This window comes from Coffea eugenioides, chromosome 4 (assembly GCF_003713205.1).
Source record: "Coffea eugenioides isolate CCC68of chromosome 4, Ceug_1.0, whole genome shotgun sequence".
Lineage (NCBI taxonomy): Eukaryota > Viridiplantae > Streptophyta > Magnoliopsida > Gentianales > Rubiaceae > Coffea > Coffea eugenioides.
In genome coordinates, this window is record NC_040038.1 from 1,266,947 (window position 1) to 1,282,876 (window position 15,930).

At 39.2% G+C, this 15,930-nt stretch overlaps 2 protein-coding genes across 2 annotated transcripts in view; both read right to left on the reverse strand.

The window, feature by feature from the left end:
• Positions 1-379: 379 nt before the first annotated feature.
• LOC113768087 (solute carrier family 25 member 44-like) lies at positions 380-2,197 on the reverse strand. Its single transcript, XM_027312322.1, has one exon. It carries the CDS (start codon positions 1,582-1,584, stop codon positions 535-537), a length of 1,050 nt encoding a protein of 349 aa, XP_027168123.1. The 5' UTR covers positions 1,585-2,197; the 3' UTR covers positions 380-534.
• A 1,042-nt stretch (positions 2,198-3,239) lies between these two features.
• Positions 3,240-15,930, reverse strand: part of LOC113768428 (midasin) — a 33,734-nt gene continuing 21,043 nt past the window's right edge. The window contains exons 34-51 of the mRNA XM_027312778.1: positions 12,534-15,838; positions 12,260-12,416; positions 11,905-12,071; positions 11,705-11,796; positions 11,399-11,619; positions 11,036-11,290; positions 9,163-9,378; positions 8,916-9,074; positions 8,614-8,838; positions 8,193-8,498; positions 7,951-8,091; positions 7,434-7,637; positions 5,653-7,323; positions 5,044-5,325; positions 4,640-4,819; positions 4,453-4,551; positions 4,223-4,348; positions 3,240-4,092 (exon numbers count right to left, since the gene is read on the reverse strand). Of these exons, the coding sequence (XP_027168579.1) occupies positions 4,060-4,092; positions 4,223-4,348; positions 4,453-4,551; positions 4,640-4,819; positions 5,044-5,325; positions 5,653-7,323; positions 7,434-7,637; positions 7,951-8,091; positions 8,193-8,498; positions 8,614-8,838; positions 8,916-9,074; positions 9,163-9,378; positions 11,036-11,290; positions 11,399-11,619; positions 11,705-11,796; positions 11,905-12,071; positions 12,260-12,416; positions 12,534-15,838 (7,839 nt within the window). The 3' untranslated portion in view covers positions 3,240-4,059. The remainder of the gene's footprint in view (positions 4,093-4,222; positions 4,349-4,452; positions 4,552-4,639; positions 4,820-5,043; positions 5,326-5,652; positions 7,324-7,433; positions 7,638-7,950; positions 8,092-8,192; positions 8,499-8,613; positions 8,839-8,915; positions 9,075-9,162; positions 9,379-11,035; positions 11,291-11,398; positions 11,620-11,704; positions 11,797-11,904; positions 12,072-12,259; positions 12,417-12,533; positions 15,839-15,930) is intronic.

The window sequence follows — 15,930 nt, forward strand, 5'->3', positions numbered from 1 at the left end:
TCGCAGTACAGTTCTGTAATCAGTGCACGAAAGAGATTTAACCATGGACTAATCAGTGCCCAACTCCATTCTATGGTTTTAGTATTTGGCTATTATCCATGAAGACTGAAAAGAAGCAATCCCTCCACGCAAAAGGAGCTCACATTTTGGCAGCCACTTCCGATCGACTAGAGCGAAGCTGGAAAATCCGACTTTTAGCTAATAGAGGGGACCTCCCAATAAAGAGTTTCGAGTTCCAAAAAGTTGTGGAATATACTCCAGAGTATGCATCATGATGCAGGAAGGTATGTGTGTGGGAGTCGAAGAAATAGAATGGTATGTACATTAAAGTTGTACGCATAACGAAACTAGCAGCTGCACACATAGACTGCCATTTTGGTTAGGGTGAAGAGTTCTAGTTCAAGCAACAGCAGGAAATAGAGACAACTTTAGAGTTGAAAACAACCAAAAGATTTAACATTGCATTAGTTGAAAGAGGAGAAGACAAAACTAAGCTTATGCCCTGTTTGTTTTATTTCGTAATTCGTATGTTCATCATGTCAAACCCTCTTGATTCTTGGCTGAGAGCCGTTTCAAGAACTCATAGGTAGTTATCATTGTGGTGGCAGACATGGACATTGAAGCCCATCGTGGCCACAGCCCTCTGTAGCAAGCCATCAAACCACCTTCTCTTACCAAATTCCTGAACGTGTGTCCAATGGTTGGCCCCTTTCGGCCATTTTCGTCCCCATCCAGAACCTGCAATCTGGTCTTTATGGTATCCAAAGGCATAGTAATCACCGCGGAAACTCCTCCAGCCATGAATGCACTGACCCCTTGAACAGCTATTACAGTTTTACAATCAGACCTTAAAGCACTAACACCGTTTTCAAACATATCATCATCTTTCTTGCACAAGTAAAATCCAATTCCATCCCAAACTAGCCTCTGAGCAACAGAGTAGGATGCCCACCAAACTGCATTAGAAGGAGCATAAGTCAAGATCGAAATCCCAAATCCCCTGTAGAGTCCTCTGAGTCCATCCGAATTTAGGATCTTCCTGAAGGCATCAAATCCATTCAGATACTTGGTCGAAGATAACGAATTACTAAATTTGTGTCGATTACCACCTTGCACCATAAGGCGCTGGCTCACCACATCAATTGGGGTCCAAACCATTTGTGCAGCCACTGCAGCACTTAATCCAGCAGCAGCATTAGCCATAGCAGCTGCAGTCGAGTCTGGAAAGCCAACTTTAATGGCAGTAGTCCCCACATTACTCTTGGTAATCTCCAAGACGGCCATGTATAATGCCCTGGCGGGGATTGTACCCATTAAAGAAGTCCCAAATCCTCTATACAAACTGCGAAACCCCTCGAGTCTAACAACCCAAAACGCAATCCTAATGGTAGAAACTTGAGATTGGGCCACCTGTTGCCTGGTTTTTAACACCACTATAGGATAAAGAGTAGCTGAAACACCGGAAAAAAAGGCAGCTCCGAGGAAGAAAAACTTGGATTTATCCAGCATTTTCCAATCTATATCAGCTGGAATTTTTACTTCTTGGGACGATACTTCTTCTTCTTCAGCAGCATCCAAACTCATCTTAGCCACTTTCAAAAATCCCACTTTTTTTTTTTACTGTCAACTACTGTTGCTCAAGAAATTTTCATTCTACTAACTTCACCTCCATCTCTAATATGTCTATGAAAACAAGTACAAACCCATATCCATTAGATCATCAAACATCTTAAAACCAACAAAAATATTATTGTTACTATCACACAAATCCCAAAAAGTCTGGTCTTTAAAGATTTTTTTGGAACTGCAGTTACTGCAGGCTCAGAAAAAAGATCAAAACTTCATCTGCTGCTAGAGCTACTACTATTCACAAGTGCAGGAGAAAGTTGAGGTAAAAATCCAAAGAGGGCCCTTTTTTTTCCTCTTGCGAAGCCATTTTTGGGATCTAACGTGAACAACAGCATACGGGTCTAACATTTTTGGATGGCTCTAACCGGCAAAAGGTACATCATCTTCGACGGAAACGAAACGGTAGACCTGATTATATCAATACTACTGGAGGTATCGGATCTCGGACTTGTTCAGAAACTACAATGGAAATAAGCGGCTTAGAGGAGGAGAGAAAAATCGGCAAGACCGAAAGGCCTGTTGGCGGAAGGTAGTGAGAGCGAGACGGGAGTGGAGGATGAAGAGAAAGGCTGAGGATTTTACTTTTTATTCTTTTTAATTGTTTGCATCATTGCATGAATGATGAGAGAGGGGAATGAAGTCTCAAGATTGCCACGTGCAGATGTCGGATTGGTGGAATAAATTTAGTTAGACGGTTGGTTTGGCCTTTTCAATGAGATAGTGGGTTTGTTTGTCTGTACTGCGATCTGACAAAGACCCGCGGATGACTGGCCCACCACTTCTGACGTGTGAACCTTATCCGCACTCACACCTGGTGGCGGTGGGATCATGCGTTTGCCGGTACGGTAGAGTATTATTTACCGACTCAGCTACACCAGCGTGTCATTGTCAAGGTTCAGATTTACCGTACGTATTTTCTTGTTCTAAGTACATGCAGAGTATAATTCAAGAAAATTTGTAATTGCTCGTAAAACTCAAGACTAATTTCAAAAAGCAAGAGCTTCCGCCCAGCCGGAGAAGATCCAATCATCAGGGAGAGCTTTTTTTTTTTTTAAACTTTGTTATATACCCTATTTGTTTAGTGCATCACACAAGAATTGTATTATTTCTTATTTTTAAAAAATTCAAAGAATAGAATGATGCTGTTGTCTGATTTGATACTCTGTTTCCTAACCTCCATACGACCCTCTTTAAACTCTCCATAAAGTATATTTAACTCCAATATACGCCTCCTCAGGCTCCCTCCCTATAAACTTTCCCCATAGAGTGCATTTAACTCCAATATAGAAGTCTATTTCAGCTCCCTCCCCATAAAATAAGAATACATTACAGAAAAAAGAAAGAAAAAAAACTAGAGCCAAAACATAACCATATTGATCAATTGAGAAAAGCTTGTAATATTTGGTTTAAGTATATGTATTGCAGGAAGGAATTTTTTATTACAAGCCTCAATATGCCCAATCCCTTTGTTTCTAGAATTTTAGATTTATTTTAATCCATAAATATTTGATTCTACAATTTCACTACAATCAACCCATTTAAAACTATTAGTAACTTTTCTCGATTTCCAATTGCTATGCATGTTTAGCTAATCCTTATCCCTTCTCACCATTTCAAATTTACGTGATCCTTATCCGTTAATCTTATGAACTAATCTGGATCACAGAAAATTGAAATCACATCTACAAAATTTCAGTTTAGAACTCCATTCCAATTACAATTCGTACAACTCTATAATAACCAATTGATAACACAAATCCTTCACATCATCTGACGAGTAATAACTTAACTCAAAAGCATGTTATTTTGCATATCCATCGGAAGAAGCTTGATTCTACCCTGCCAGAAATTTGGTCGGGGTTACAAACAAAACCATTCAGCCTTTTTTTTTCCAAGGAGACGGCAACACCGAACTTCTTAATTGCCTTCGATGTGCATATAGCAACTCTTAAACGACGACTGACTCAATGTGAAACCTAAAATGTTAATTTTAGGAGGACTCCTCAGAGATAGAGGTCGGAATTTCTCGATGACCGTATACGTCAGGAGTCCATCCAGGAAAGTGTGGTACATCCTCTTTCCCTCTCCCGTTTGCAGAAGTCCCAAGTATTCTGAATGAGCCTCACGAAGCCCAGACTGCGCGGGGTGGTTCATGCTAACCACCAGACTGACCGAACCACATACACAAGGAGGCACCCTTAGCTTCGTCTTCACCTCTGCGAGCCACTGCATTTCCGCCAGTGGACAGCATCATGCGGAACAAAGCCCATTCACTATCATTAGTTCTTAATCGTTCGTCGACTGCATCGAGCCAGCAAGATGTCTCTCCCGAACCAGGTAAGAGGAAGAGGGGTGCTGGGTAGATGACGTTTGTATGATCTATCACCGATCAGCACCAGTTACTATCACGACATTGGCAGTCCCATATATTTAGTCCCTAGAATATTGCATAAGCTCAAACCACTGCACGTAAAATACAGAAAAAATTGGTTAGACTCGGATCATAATATATGGTATTCCATACCTTTTAGGCCTGAGAGTGAGAGAGAGAAAGAGGGGGGGGGGGGGGGGAACAAGGAGCACATGTAATTACTTGTCTCAATAGATCAGCAAGTGTTCTAGGTAGTGCCTCAATGTTCTTCAGAACCACATAATACGGGAAAGGAAAGGAATCTAAATACTTGGAGAACTTGACATTTCCACCTTGAAATGTTGCTTCCTGGAGGAACAAACAAGTGAGTCATCCTTGAGACTGAAGAGACTTTAGTTCCAAAAACTTGAAAAGACAAAAATACAACCAAAATATAAGGCAAAAAGAGTTACCATCAGGTCCATGATTGACTCTTCAGGGCTATCCAGTAACAAAAATGCCACCAAACGTTTTCTACTCAAGATATCTCTCACACAACGTTTAAGGTTTTCCTAGAAATATTCGACGTAAAAAGAGAATAAATGAGAATGAGAGGATAAGTGACAAGGTTGGATATTTGATGAATGAATTGTGAAATACCTTCTCATGGAACCTGCCATCTGCAATTATCAAAACAAGTTGCTGCAGGGGATTATGTCCTGAAGGTAGTCGTGCATTTGCTACTGCAGCATCCAGCATATTGTTCAAATATTTCAATAGATCAACTACTGGTTCATCAGCTATTGTATTCTCTTGACTAAATGTCAAGCTTGAGATCATCTATTCCCAGAAAAGGCAAATATCAGCCAAAGTAATCCAGTTTCACAACAATTATGTGCAGCTTAGATCTCATCTAAACAATTTTTAACTTGAAGCAATCAAATAGACCATTCAAAAGCATGATCTACAGACAGTTGATCAAGATTGGAAAAAAAAAAAGAACAAAAGATGGACTGAGATGTAGTGTCAGCTTCTCATTTACTTGTCAGGAGGAAAAAACTGACCTTTATACCAGCTTCTCCAGTAAATGGCTGATCAAAATCATGGAGCAATCTTATGTTGCCCTTCTTCCCAAAGCTTGCAACAGCTAAGTTACCAACTTCCAATTGAGACATTGCACGACAAACTGTGACCAAAGCTTCAATAGCTACATCTCCGCAACGACTTTCCTGCATACTACGGGAATCATCCACAGCAATGACCACCTGGTAATTGCGTTTATTTGGCCGTGTCCTCCTTAGCCATATTTTGTCTTTACGGTAATGACTTGCAATATAAGGAATCACCTGCCAATTTACACACGTTGTAATCGTATACCTTTCAGGTTTAAAGTATCTACACCATGTAAAGTCAATAGGTATCATACATGCTGTGTTTTCTTTTCTCAGTTTATATAATATGCCAATCAAGTTCCAGTCTCCCACCCACCCCAACCCAAAGAAGCACAGAAAAATGGTAATGTGTATCTGTCCAGCATTCTTCTTGTCATCTTCTGAACACAAGGAAAAATTTTTTTTCCACTTCCTTCCTTCTCTTCCAGAAACAAGGTATTTCATTTGAAAAACCACAGAAAGTGAGAATGAGTTTAGAAATATAAGCACTATAATACGCACCTTCTTCATGTTAATCCTTTTGCCAGTCTTGTAATCACCCTGGAGCTTGCTAGCTAAAGTGGGTTCCATGACAAGCCGGAGCTGTTCAGCCAACTCTTGTGACAATCTTGTAGTGAGTAGTTCATATCTTCTCCACACTGTAGCAGCATTATGTCTCACATCACTGGAAATTTCTTCAAGAAAATTGGCCTTACCAAGCTCGTCATCACTCACAGAAAGCTTGCTGAGTTGATTTATGTCCTCAGTCAAGTAAGACCTATTGATAGACACCAAACTCTGTGATAACCTCGTGTCCTCATCATGATTCCCATGAAGTCCTGAAGATTCCTCTGAATGCTTCCCTAAGTCCAAGCTTTCTGATTGTCTTTCCAAATCATTTCCATGATTCAAAGCCGAACTCAGCATATGTTGTCTGTCAGATGGCTGATTTTCAAACTCCATATCAATGCCATGGTCTACTCCTTTAGTTTCAGTATCTTTTTCCAGATCCTTTCCACTCATATTTTTGTCAATCTGGTCATTTGTTGCTGGTCCAAGTGTTTGGGCTGTTCCCTTCTCAAATTCAGCAGTGTATCCATATTCATTTGCATTTTCCTCATTGAAATCACCAGTGTCATTGACATTTTCCTCAAGATCCATAGACACTTTAACTCGTTCTTTCCATCCATCAAGTGCATCTCCAACACTACGCAAAGGATTTGGTTTTGTTTTCTGAATTGAGTCTTCCCTTAGTGGCATAGGCGCATCAAAACGACTATTGCCTAGTTTGCTACCATTTGATGTGTCAGTAACAGGAAGTTCAATGGCAGAGGAATCAGGTAAGCCTCTGATAGGAGCAAGATCATCTTGAACATCACTGGCATCTGACCATTTTGCTTCTGGTACAACATCACCCAAACCTACAGCACTAGATTCTGCATTTGGTTTATTTGCAGATTGCAAAGTTGAAATATCATCATTCATTTGCTCAGAAGTTCCCATTTGCAGAGGTTCCTTTGGCTCCCCAGAGCCCATTGTATCATTTTCATGATCACTTTCTTGGCTGTCTGTCAAATTGTTAGAACCTTTCTCATCCAAAGTTCCATCCATTTCAACATCCTTTTCCTCCTCGTTCTCACTGTCAGCTGGATCTTGTAGTTCTTCCATTACATGATCTTCCATGAGTTCAGTTCCGTTTGCTTCATCTTCATCAAAATCTTGGTTTGGCTCATCAATCTTCAACCCACTAGGATCTGAGTATGCATTGTCTTTGTCCATCATCGCATCTTCCTTGCCGTCAGGAGCAGCTTCTTCTCCATTTTCCACATCTTTTTTGTCAAATTCTTCAGGATTGTTCTCCCCAGCTTCATCAACAGAAACTGGATCTTGCTTAGCTCGAAGCTCCCTATCATTAGTTTCATAGTCTTCCACTGGTGGCCCAGACTCATACTTCTCTTCCATGCCCATGGGATTTTCATCATCACTCTTCTCCCAGGGTTTCTCTTTAGCAATTTCACTATCAGCACCAGTTTCCCCCATTGCAGATTCCAATTGCTCGTCTCCACTGCCACCATAATCATCCATAGGTTCCTCATTAACACTAAGGACATCAGTACCAAAATCATGTTCCATCTCTATTCCTTTATCACTTCTACTTGGAGGATCACTTAAACCATCCTGCCCCTCACAATTCTGTGGAAACAGGGAAAAGAATGTCATGAAGCTTGCGCAAGGATCTTTCTTGAAGGAAAAGAATAGAAGAGAGCAACATAGAAAGTTCTATAACCCTGGGGCTTCCATACCTTTTCAGAAGTCCCAAGAAGTTGATCTTCATTATTTATCTGATCACTGACATCATTTAGTCCTGCACCCTCACCCATACCGGTTCCACTAGCATCTTGTCTTGTTTCACATTCAGATTCCTTAACTTGGTCTTCTGGAATGCCAAATCCTTTTGCAAATAACAAAGCAAAAATCTCTGCAAGCACATAAGTCATGACTGAGACCTGCATACAAAGTAGACCCATTTAGGTAACCAATGTTAATGGAGCATGTATACAAAGGGAGAGAAAAAATTCAAGAAAGAGACAAAAAAGGAGACTCGATTGCTTAATCCAGCCTATCCTTTTACAAGAAAGGCCTTAGGCCACCCATTACACCTACTCCAGATCCCTCTGTAACTAGAATGCGGCACATAAAGGAGACTGGATTGCTTAATCCAAGAAGGCAGAATACATTTCATGTAGCTTAGGTTCACTGCTTTCTAACAGAAGGAAGATTATAAATCAATTGAGATCAGAATGCATTTGACATTCTTACCATCCTATGCATATTGAGAAAATCATGCAGAAGACCATCACCAAAGGCCAAGATCACGTTTAACAATGAGTATAGAATCCTCAAATGTGCTTGAAAAAGAGAGCATGTATTTGTCTTACTGCAATGGTTCAGCTGCTCTCCCTGATAAAGAACTTACCAGTTAGAATTCAAACAGAAATCTGAAAGATATCTTATGAGATCAGTTTTTAATTTAAGACCAGTGATTGAACTGGAAAACTTACAGCATTATTAGTTATCTGCACCAATTTGTCACAGATAAAGTCCAACTTCAAGCGTTGAGTATCTGCTTCGAAAAAGCTTTTCCATTCACTAATATTGCTTGGTGACTCTTCACCAAAAACAGGTCCATTCTTCTGTGAGAGCATCACATGGAATGCATCTGATATACTTCTATATATTTCCTTAAATGGATCCAGGAAGCCCACTCCAATAGTGTTTTCTATATGAAGGTTGGCATCTTCAGAAACATTTTCTGATTGCTTTCTTGCTTTCAAATCAGAACTATACTGTTCGGCCATGAAACTAGCCTGAAAATACATAGCCAATAAATTGTTAAAAGCAGACCACTCTCAAGAAATTGAGAAACAAAAATTGTAATTAATTACGCATATCCATCAATTTACAAATGGAACTTAAAAGTACCTTCTCAAAAACCTCTTCGAAGTGTCCAAGTAATATTGCTTTAACTGTTGCTCCCTCCCTGTCTTCCCTGCTAAAAGCACTGAGGTTGTCCTTAAATGTTCTTATCCACTTGAAGTTGTCATTTACCAATTGTTCCATTTGTTTTGTAACACCATATGGAAGCAGTAAAGCTTCACAAGTGGCTTTAGCTCTGTTATCGCCAAGAAGATGAAGATCCAGCAGACCCTGTTTTGGAAATATCATTAGCTTAGATATGCAAGCATAACATCAATGGGAAGAAAAGTATGAACAAGAGTAAGTACCTTAGAGCTCTGAAGCTCCGGGACAAATTTCTCAATGATGCAAAAAATCTGCTTAGCTGTATCTTTGACGTTGGAACAGGAGTTTAAGTGATTATGCTCTACCTTTTGTACCAACAATTGCACTTCAGATATCATGGTAGACAAATTGTCAAGAAGTTGCTGCAATGAAAAAGGTGAAGTTACAGCAGTCATCAACAATGCAAAAATGACATTTTAGACTATACTGAGCCACAAGTCCAATGTCTACCTTCTGCTGCCACATGCAATTAAATATGACATTTTGGTTCTCAGGAAAGGACCATTCACAACTGGCTGGTCCCAGAAAAGAGTCTGGGAACAAATTTGCTAAAGGCCAAAGACATTCTCTCAGATCTTTAAGTTCCTCCGAAAAATGATAGGCAGCAGCACGTTGATCTTGTTGAATTGCAATGAGGTGATCAAGGAAAGAACAGGACCTTTTAACCTATACAAACAATAGGATCTGAGATGATCAAGAAAAGAATAGGACTTTTAAACAATACAAACAACAGGATTCAACAAAATAATGTGCATTTTAAAGGTGAAAACTCCAGCTCAAACACATAGGAGAAAAAGGTGTAGGTTGTGCTGTTTAACCCGATGCATAATCTGGATCAGAGACGTGTGATACATGCAATACATGTTAACATTTTCGTTGGTCTAAACAGGTTTCAAAATTGTATACAAGCTGGGTTGTTCGTTTCCATGATGGCTCGAATAATGTTGTTACTGTATGCAAGCTCGGTTGTTCATTCCCAAGTTAGTTTGAATGAATTACTTCATTAGAGATGTATAAATCAGTCCATGTACCCGAAACTTTCTTATACTTCATTGCTTGAAAAGATGACAAGTTGATGAATTTGAATGTTCTCAAGCATGACATTGCAATCGTATGAACCAATCTTTGATAAATTTTATGAAGCCAACTCAGATTGAATTGGAATTTCCTTAGTTTATTATTTCCAGGCTAGTCTGTAAACATAACAGTCAAGAACCCAATATTATATGCCTGTGCCAAAAACCGAGCACATATCATTGCGTATTCTCTCGTTCTTTTGTATTTTTTGGGAAAAGGAGGACAAGCTCCAGATGCTTCCTTCAAAGTAAGGCCAATTATTCTTGAGCAATTTCATTGCCCTGCACCTCCCTTAGGAGCCAATGAGTTTGTATCTTTAATTTGATTTAATTGTTTATTTTTTTTGGGGGGGGGGGGGAGAGGGAGGAGGTAGCACAGTCTTTCCAGTTCTTTGTCAAATCTAACTTCAGTTGTGTAGCTTTCCAGGGACTACCAGTCAGACAATATTGCTTTTCCAAAAAGTTACAAATGTAACATAATCTAGTCAAAACAACATAGTAACAACACACTTAACTTGTCAATTGAGCAATCCAAACAGCCTCAAAGTTAAATTACTTCTGCTTTTGAGCCAACTCTACCTCGTCCCTTGCAAGCAAAACTAGTTCCATTTTTTAGTCAGTTTTAATATGATTCTAGATTGTCTTGAATTGGATAAGCAACTATTTCAACTTTTAAAGTGCAACATTCATGTGAAAGATGTGTAGAACTTGATCTGATTTGCAACAGAAATTAACCAGGAGTTGTGAAATTAACTTCAACCTGGATTAATTCAGAAGAAGCAGCAGGACAAAAACACTAATGTTCACTATAACTGGATAAAATCCATGCTACTACTTGGTCCAAAACACTACCAAAGAGTATGCTTGCACAAGGGAATGTCGTTGATCCTAAGATGACTACAGTATGATATTAGGCCTCATTCTGTTTCAATTACCCTTGAAACAGACGTGTTTTCCCTCTCAATCATGGACTAATATCATGGTACTCATCTTGACTTCAGCTGACTGTACTGATCAAAGTTTAAAAAAAAAATGCAATTTCTCTCTCCTAAATAATAATCTCATATGGTTAGTGGCTTAAAAGAATCCTTAGTGGCCTAAAGGATCTATATACTACAGGTCCCAGTGCTTTATCAATGTTTAAGTTGTACTCCTTGAACTTCACTTCTGTTTCATCAAATTGTAGAACCAAACAAACTACACATAGATTATAAGGAGATATCAAATATCCATTCATTGAGTTATACCTGCTCCAGAGTAAAATCTTTATGGAAATTCAGGCAAATTTGCTCCACAACATGCATTGATGCAAGGCCACTGAAGTAGAATTTGTTAGCTGTTTTCCATTCGCTCTCTAAACTTCCAGAAGACAAACTCTTAAGGTTGCTTGAAGCTGCAATGTTCACATCCCCATAAGAGGCACCGCCTTGCATTAGTAGATGCTGCACATCATAGGATGGCTGAAGCAGCCAATATCTGAATTTTTTGTCATTGAACTGATCCTATATTTTCCAGTAGAAAAGCAGAATAAATAACCAATATTATTATTTAGAGTAGCACACTAAAAATCAACCCCTAAGGGCTATAATTAGGATTTGCATGCTCTTTACCTCCATGAAAGTTGACCTATGCTTTGATAATCCACAACTTTCTAAGAGCTTTAGAAGATCAGAAAAAGCTCTCCTCTTCCCGAAATGTTTGTTCTCATCCTTCCAAAGATCACCGCAGTGAATAACTGAGCTGCAAACTGTCCAGATTGTATCCAGGATTTGGTTTCCCTTTTCCAGCAGGAGCTGGGAAGGCAAAATATTTTTGATGAAGCTTGTTACCTCTGCATAATATTGAAGGTCATAATGAGGAACAAATCAACATGCCTATATGTTAGTTGAGACGCCAAAAAAGAAGAGACAATCAACCTCTGATATCCTCCAGTGAAACATTTGAGATATCAACCTCAATCTTCCTCACAAGATGTGAAGCTTGTAAAAGCAGCTTAACTTTCTTTTGGCTATTAAGAAACAAAGACAACGTTCAATAGAGGAGCAGATTATCAGAAACAATTATCTTATTGTACTACAAGACAGCAAGTACATATCAGGATAAGAAAATAATAAACCTGTCCTCATCTCTAAAATTGGTCTGATTGCAGATAACATCGAGAAGCTTTCTGTTACTGTCGTAAGAGTAGACTGGGCTGAGCTGTGGGCCTTGCACTGGTTGGCTCACACCATTTCTTGCAACTTCTTGGATGAGGAAAAGTGCAACAGGTTGATTTAATAGGTCCTGCACAGAGAACATAAAACACCATTATAGCCCACACAATTCATATGCCATCAGAACCCATGCTCTGGAAACAGGCAACAGACAAGTGAACTCCTGGTTTAGTGCCAAAATTTGACAATAAGGAAATAAACAAAATGGTTTACAATCTCATAATTTGTTTAAGGTAAGCAACGGGAGAAATAACTCACAGTGTACTTGTCTACTATCTTCCTCAACTTTTGGCGGGCTCTTCTTGAGTTTTCTATGCTAAGATAGTCCTCAGTGTGCTCCCACCGACACAATTTCTGGTGATCTTTCAACTCCGTCTCAATAGTTCTTCTGTTAGCTCCAATATGTTCCAAAATTCTTAGCCAAAAGGGGGGGGGGGGGGAATGAAAAGAAGAAACACCTCAGCTTAACTGATCAATTTGCAAAGCTCCTGAAACATTCAAATAAGTCAAATGCAGATTATAAAGAACTTACTTTGGCAAGAATTGCACATAAAATCCAAATGTATTGTACAAAATCTTCACAAGTTTCACTTGGAAAAGACTTGAATACGATCCCTGACATTGACCATTATGGAGTTGGCCATGAAAGGCAAGCAATAGTTGGAGACGTCTTTTAAATTCACCAATGCTAGACATGTGTATAAAATCGTCCAAACTCTGTATGGTTTTTCCATCATAATCATTATCTACAGCTGAATAATGACGCTGAAGAACAGAATATAATGGAAACCACAACCTCCCAGCATTAACTTCAAACTGTACTTGAACGTCATCAAGCAAGGCAGGCCAAGATTCAAATTCCAACTTCTGCAATGAAGAGACCATAGCAAATATTGGTTTCAGATAATCTGAAAGAGGAATTTTTGCGACAGTTGCCTGCAATGTCCACACCTTGTTCAGCAAAAATTGCAAGCCTGAAAGAACTTTGGCAACAGGAGTACTTAGAGGTATAGACAAAACCATATCAATAGCATCCACAATCTTCTGAAAAGCAGGATGACCATCCCACTCGTGTAAAAGCACAAGTATGCGCTGCTTAAGCTGTGCAAGTGGCTCCACCATTTTAGCCATCATAGAGGGATTTGAATCCTTGTAAAAATTGTATGAACGACCAGGTTTATGGGGAGTGATAAACAGGTTTTCTTTCTCCAAGCAGATGCGAAGTATGTGTTCTGGTATAAGCTTAGAATCAAAATTAGAAGAAATTATACCCTCTAAACTTCTGATCATTCTTAATCCCAGTGAGTAAGAGTCAATGAAGGCAGATAATTTTTGCTCATCAGCTACCTTAACAATTCCAGGATTTCTACAAAGATCCACAGAGCCAAATAGTTGATTATGGATATCAACTATGTCATTTAAAACCGATTCCTCTAAGATGTTCCACTCTTCCTCCAAACTCTCGTGAACCTCATCAAGTCTGTTCTTTTCTGTTGATTCTTCTCCAGCAAACAATTCCTGCCACTCTGTGAAACTGTCACTTGCAACAGAACTTTGTAGAGTCGATATATCAATCTCAATTATGTTCTCCACCTTAATTGCACGGGGTCTGAACTTGAATTGTTGAGCTTCATCATGTTCCTTTTCCTTCAGTTGAAGTTTCATATCCATCCAACAGCTTGCAATCTCACCAAATATTTTATCCAATAGTCTAAAGGATGCATTATCCAAAAGATGGACCTCAGAAATGAATTGTGTAATCCGAACAAGAACATTCTTATAGATGGCAATTCTGAAATATATGACAGAGATCACTCTCTCTGAATTGAAATCCCTACTGATAGTAATTAGATTTTCAAGAAGCTTCAAATCCAATGCCCCAATGTTAGAAGGTAATTCAATTTTACAGGAAGTAAGCTTCTTTTGCCAGTTCTGAATCTTAACAGCTTTTGAAGAAAACGTTCTTGGGAATCTCATAAAAGAATAAACTGTAGACAAAACGAATTCCATATCTTGCTGCCCTATCCTCTCTAGAATCTTTTTAGCCAAGGCAGTTGAAAGAACAAGTGATAAGCCTAACTTCATTTCATATATTGCAACCTGAACTGGTTCAATAACATCACCATATGCAGAGTACTCATCTGACAATCGCTCAATAAAACTTGAAGCCTTTTCCTGCCAATTCTGAATTTGGTCAATTATTTGTTCAACATGCATGCTCAAGATATTGTTTATCCAACTAACAGAAGCTGTATCATTACGAAACTCATCAAGCTCATGTTTCAACTTCTTATACTTTCCAGGATCAGAGCGGAATATCATCCGTCTTTGCATCGATTTCTGATCAGCACGAAGATTTTCCAACAACTGTTCTCTATAATCATCACATTTTCTCAACTGGAAGGATCCTGCCAAAAGGACGCACTCCCTCCTTACCCCAATTTCAAGCTCAAGTGAATCAATTTTTTCCATCAATTGTGAGTACTTTATTGAATATTTAACAGCAGGATCAGGATCATTACAAAGAGTTAACAGATGATACCTTAAACCCCCAATCCTTAACCATGCACATCCGAGAACATAATCTGAGTTATGGGCACAGGGAGTATAAAGTACACTGAGAACTGGCTGGATCAAAGCGCCAAGCAAGGATGTGAATATGCTGTGATTTGAAGAAGCAAGGAGAGAAACCACATTATCTATATCATCTAGGGTAATGGTCTTTGCCAGAGCCAAACTGAAGAAGTACTTAATTTTGGTAAAATTATCTGTTGAGAATGACTTTCTATGAGAATATATAATCTGCTCAAAGAGAGACTGGGCATTAGATAGAAGGAGATCTTTTATGTCAACTGCACTGGGACCACCTTGCCATAGATCACGTGAGGCAACTCTAAGTTTCAAGCTGTGCAAAGGATAATCTCCAACAGAAAATACATTCCGCAGAATCCGCTCTACAGTTTCACTTTTCAGAGTCCGGGAAAGCCTACTAGGTAGTAAAATACCATTAGCATAATGTCTAGCAGAATCATCAGCCAGAGCAGGATAGTGCATCCACAAAAATCTGTGCCACCTGAACCACATCTCAAGTACAAAACTAGCAAGTTTAGCATTTACAGCTGGGACAGAGAACCATGCATCCACAGTCCATAAAATCTTCTGGTGTGGTATGAGGTCCATCGGAGACCGTGATGAGAAGTTCAATGAAAAATTTAAAGCACGTTCCATATGGCCAGTCAAGTTGGATAAAGCCTGATGCTGTTCCTTGACATCAAGTATGACAATCCTTGCTAGCTCACTAAGTAGCACCATATCGTGGTAAAAACTTGTGTCATCGCGTATAGGCAGCTCATCCAACCAACTATCAAGACCTGACCTCCTTCTGCATAACAAATTAGGAGGGAAACTACAACAGATGGACAAATTTTCCTGCCACGATGCGTCCTCAGAAGTCTTTACATTCGCGTTCAACTTGCATTTCTCAAATTCTAATCTTCGCAAAAGCAACTGATATGTTTCCTCCAAATGCTGAACAATATGGAAGTGTTCTTCAGCATTGCCAATAATATATGCTGACATGGAAACACCTTGCATAGCAAGGAAGCGAAGTTCTGAGTTGAAATATAAAACAGCTTCAGCAGGTATATCACTTCCAGTTTGCTCCCAAAATTGTCTCTTTCTTGGCCATACCATTTCACAGAGGCTTATAAGTTGACACTGCTTCTGATATACATCTTCAGAAGGGGCCATATAGGGATGACCACCATGCACCCAGAGTAATGACTTTTGCGATCTCAAAGAATCAGAGAACGCAGGATCCACATTTCTTATTTCCTTCTGTAGGATGAAATGAAAGACATTCATGTTAAGATATGCTACCAACAATTTACAGAAACTTTAAAAGAGGAAAGAGGAGAGCTGATTCAGAT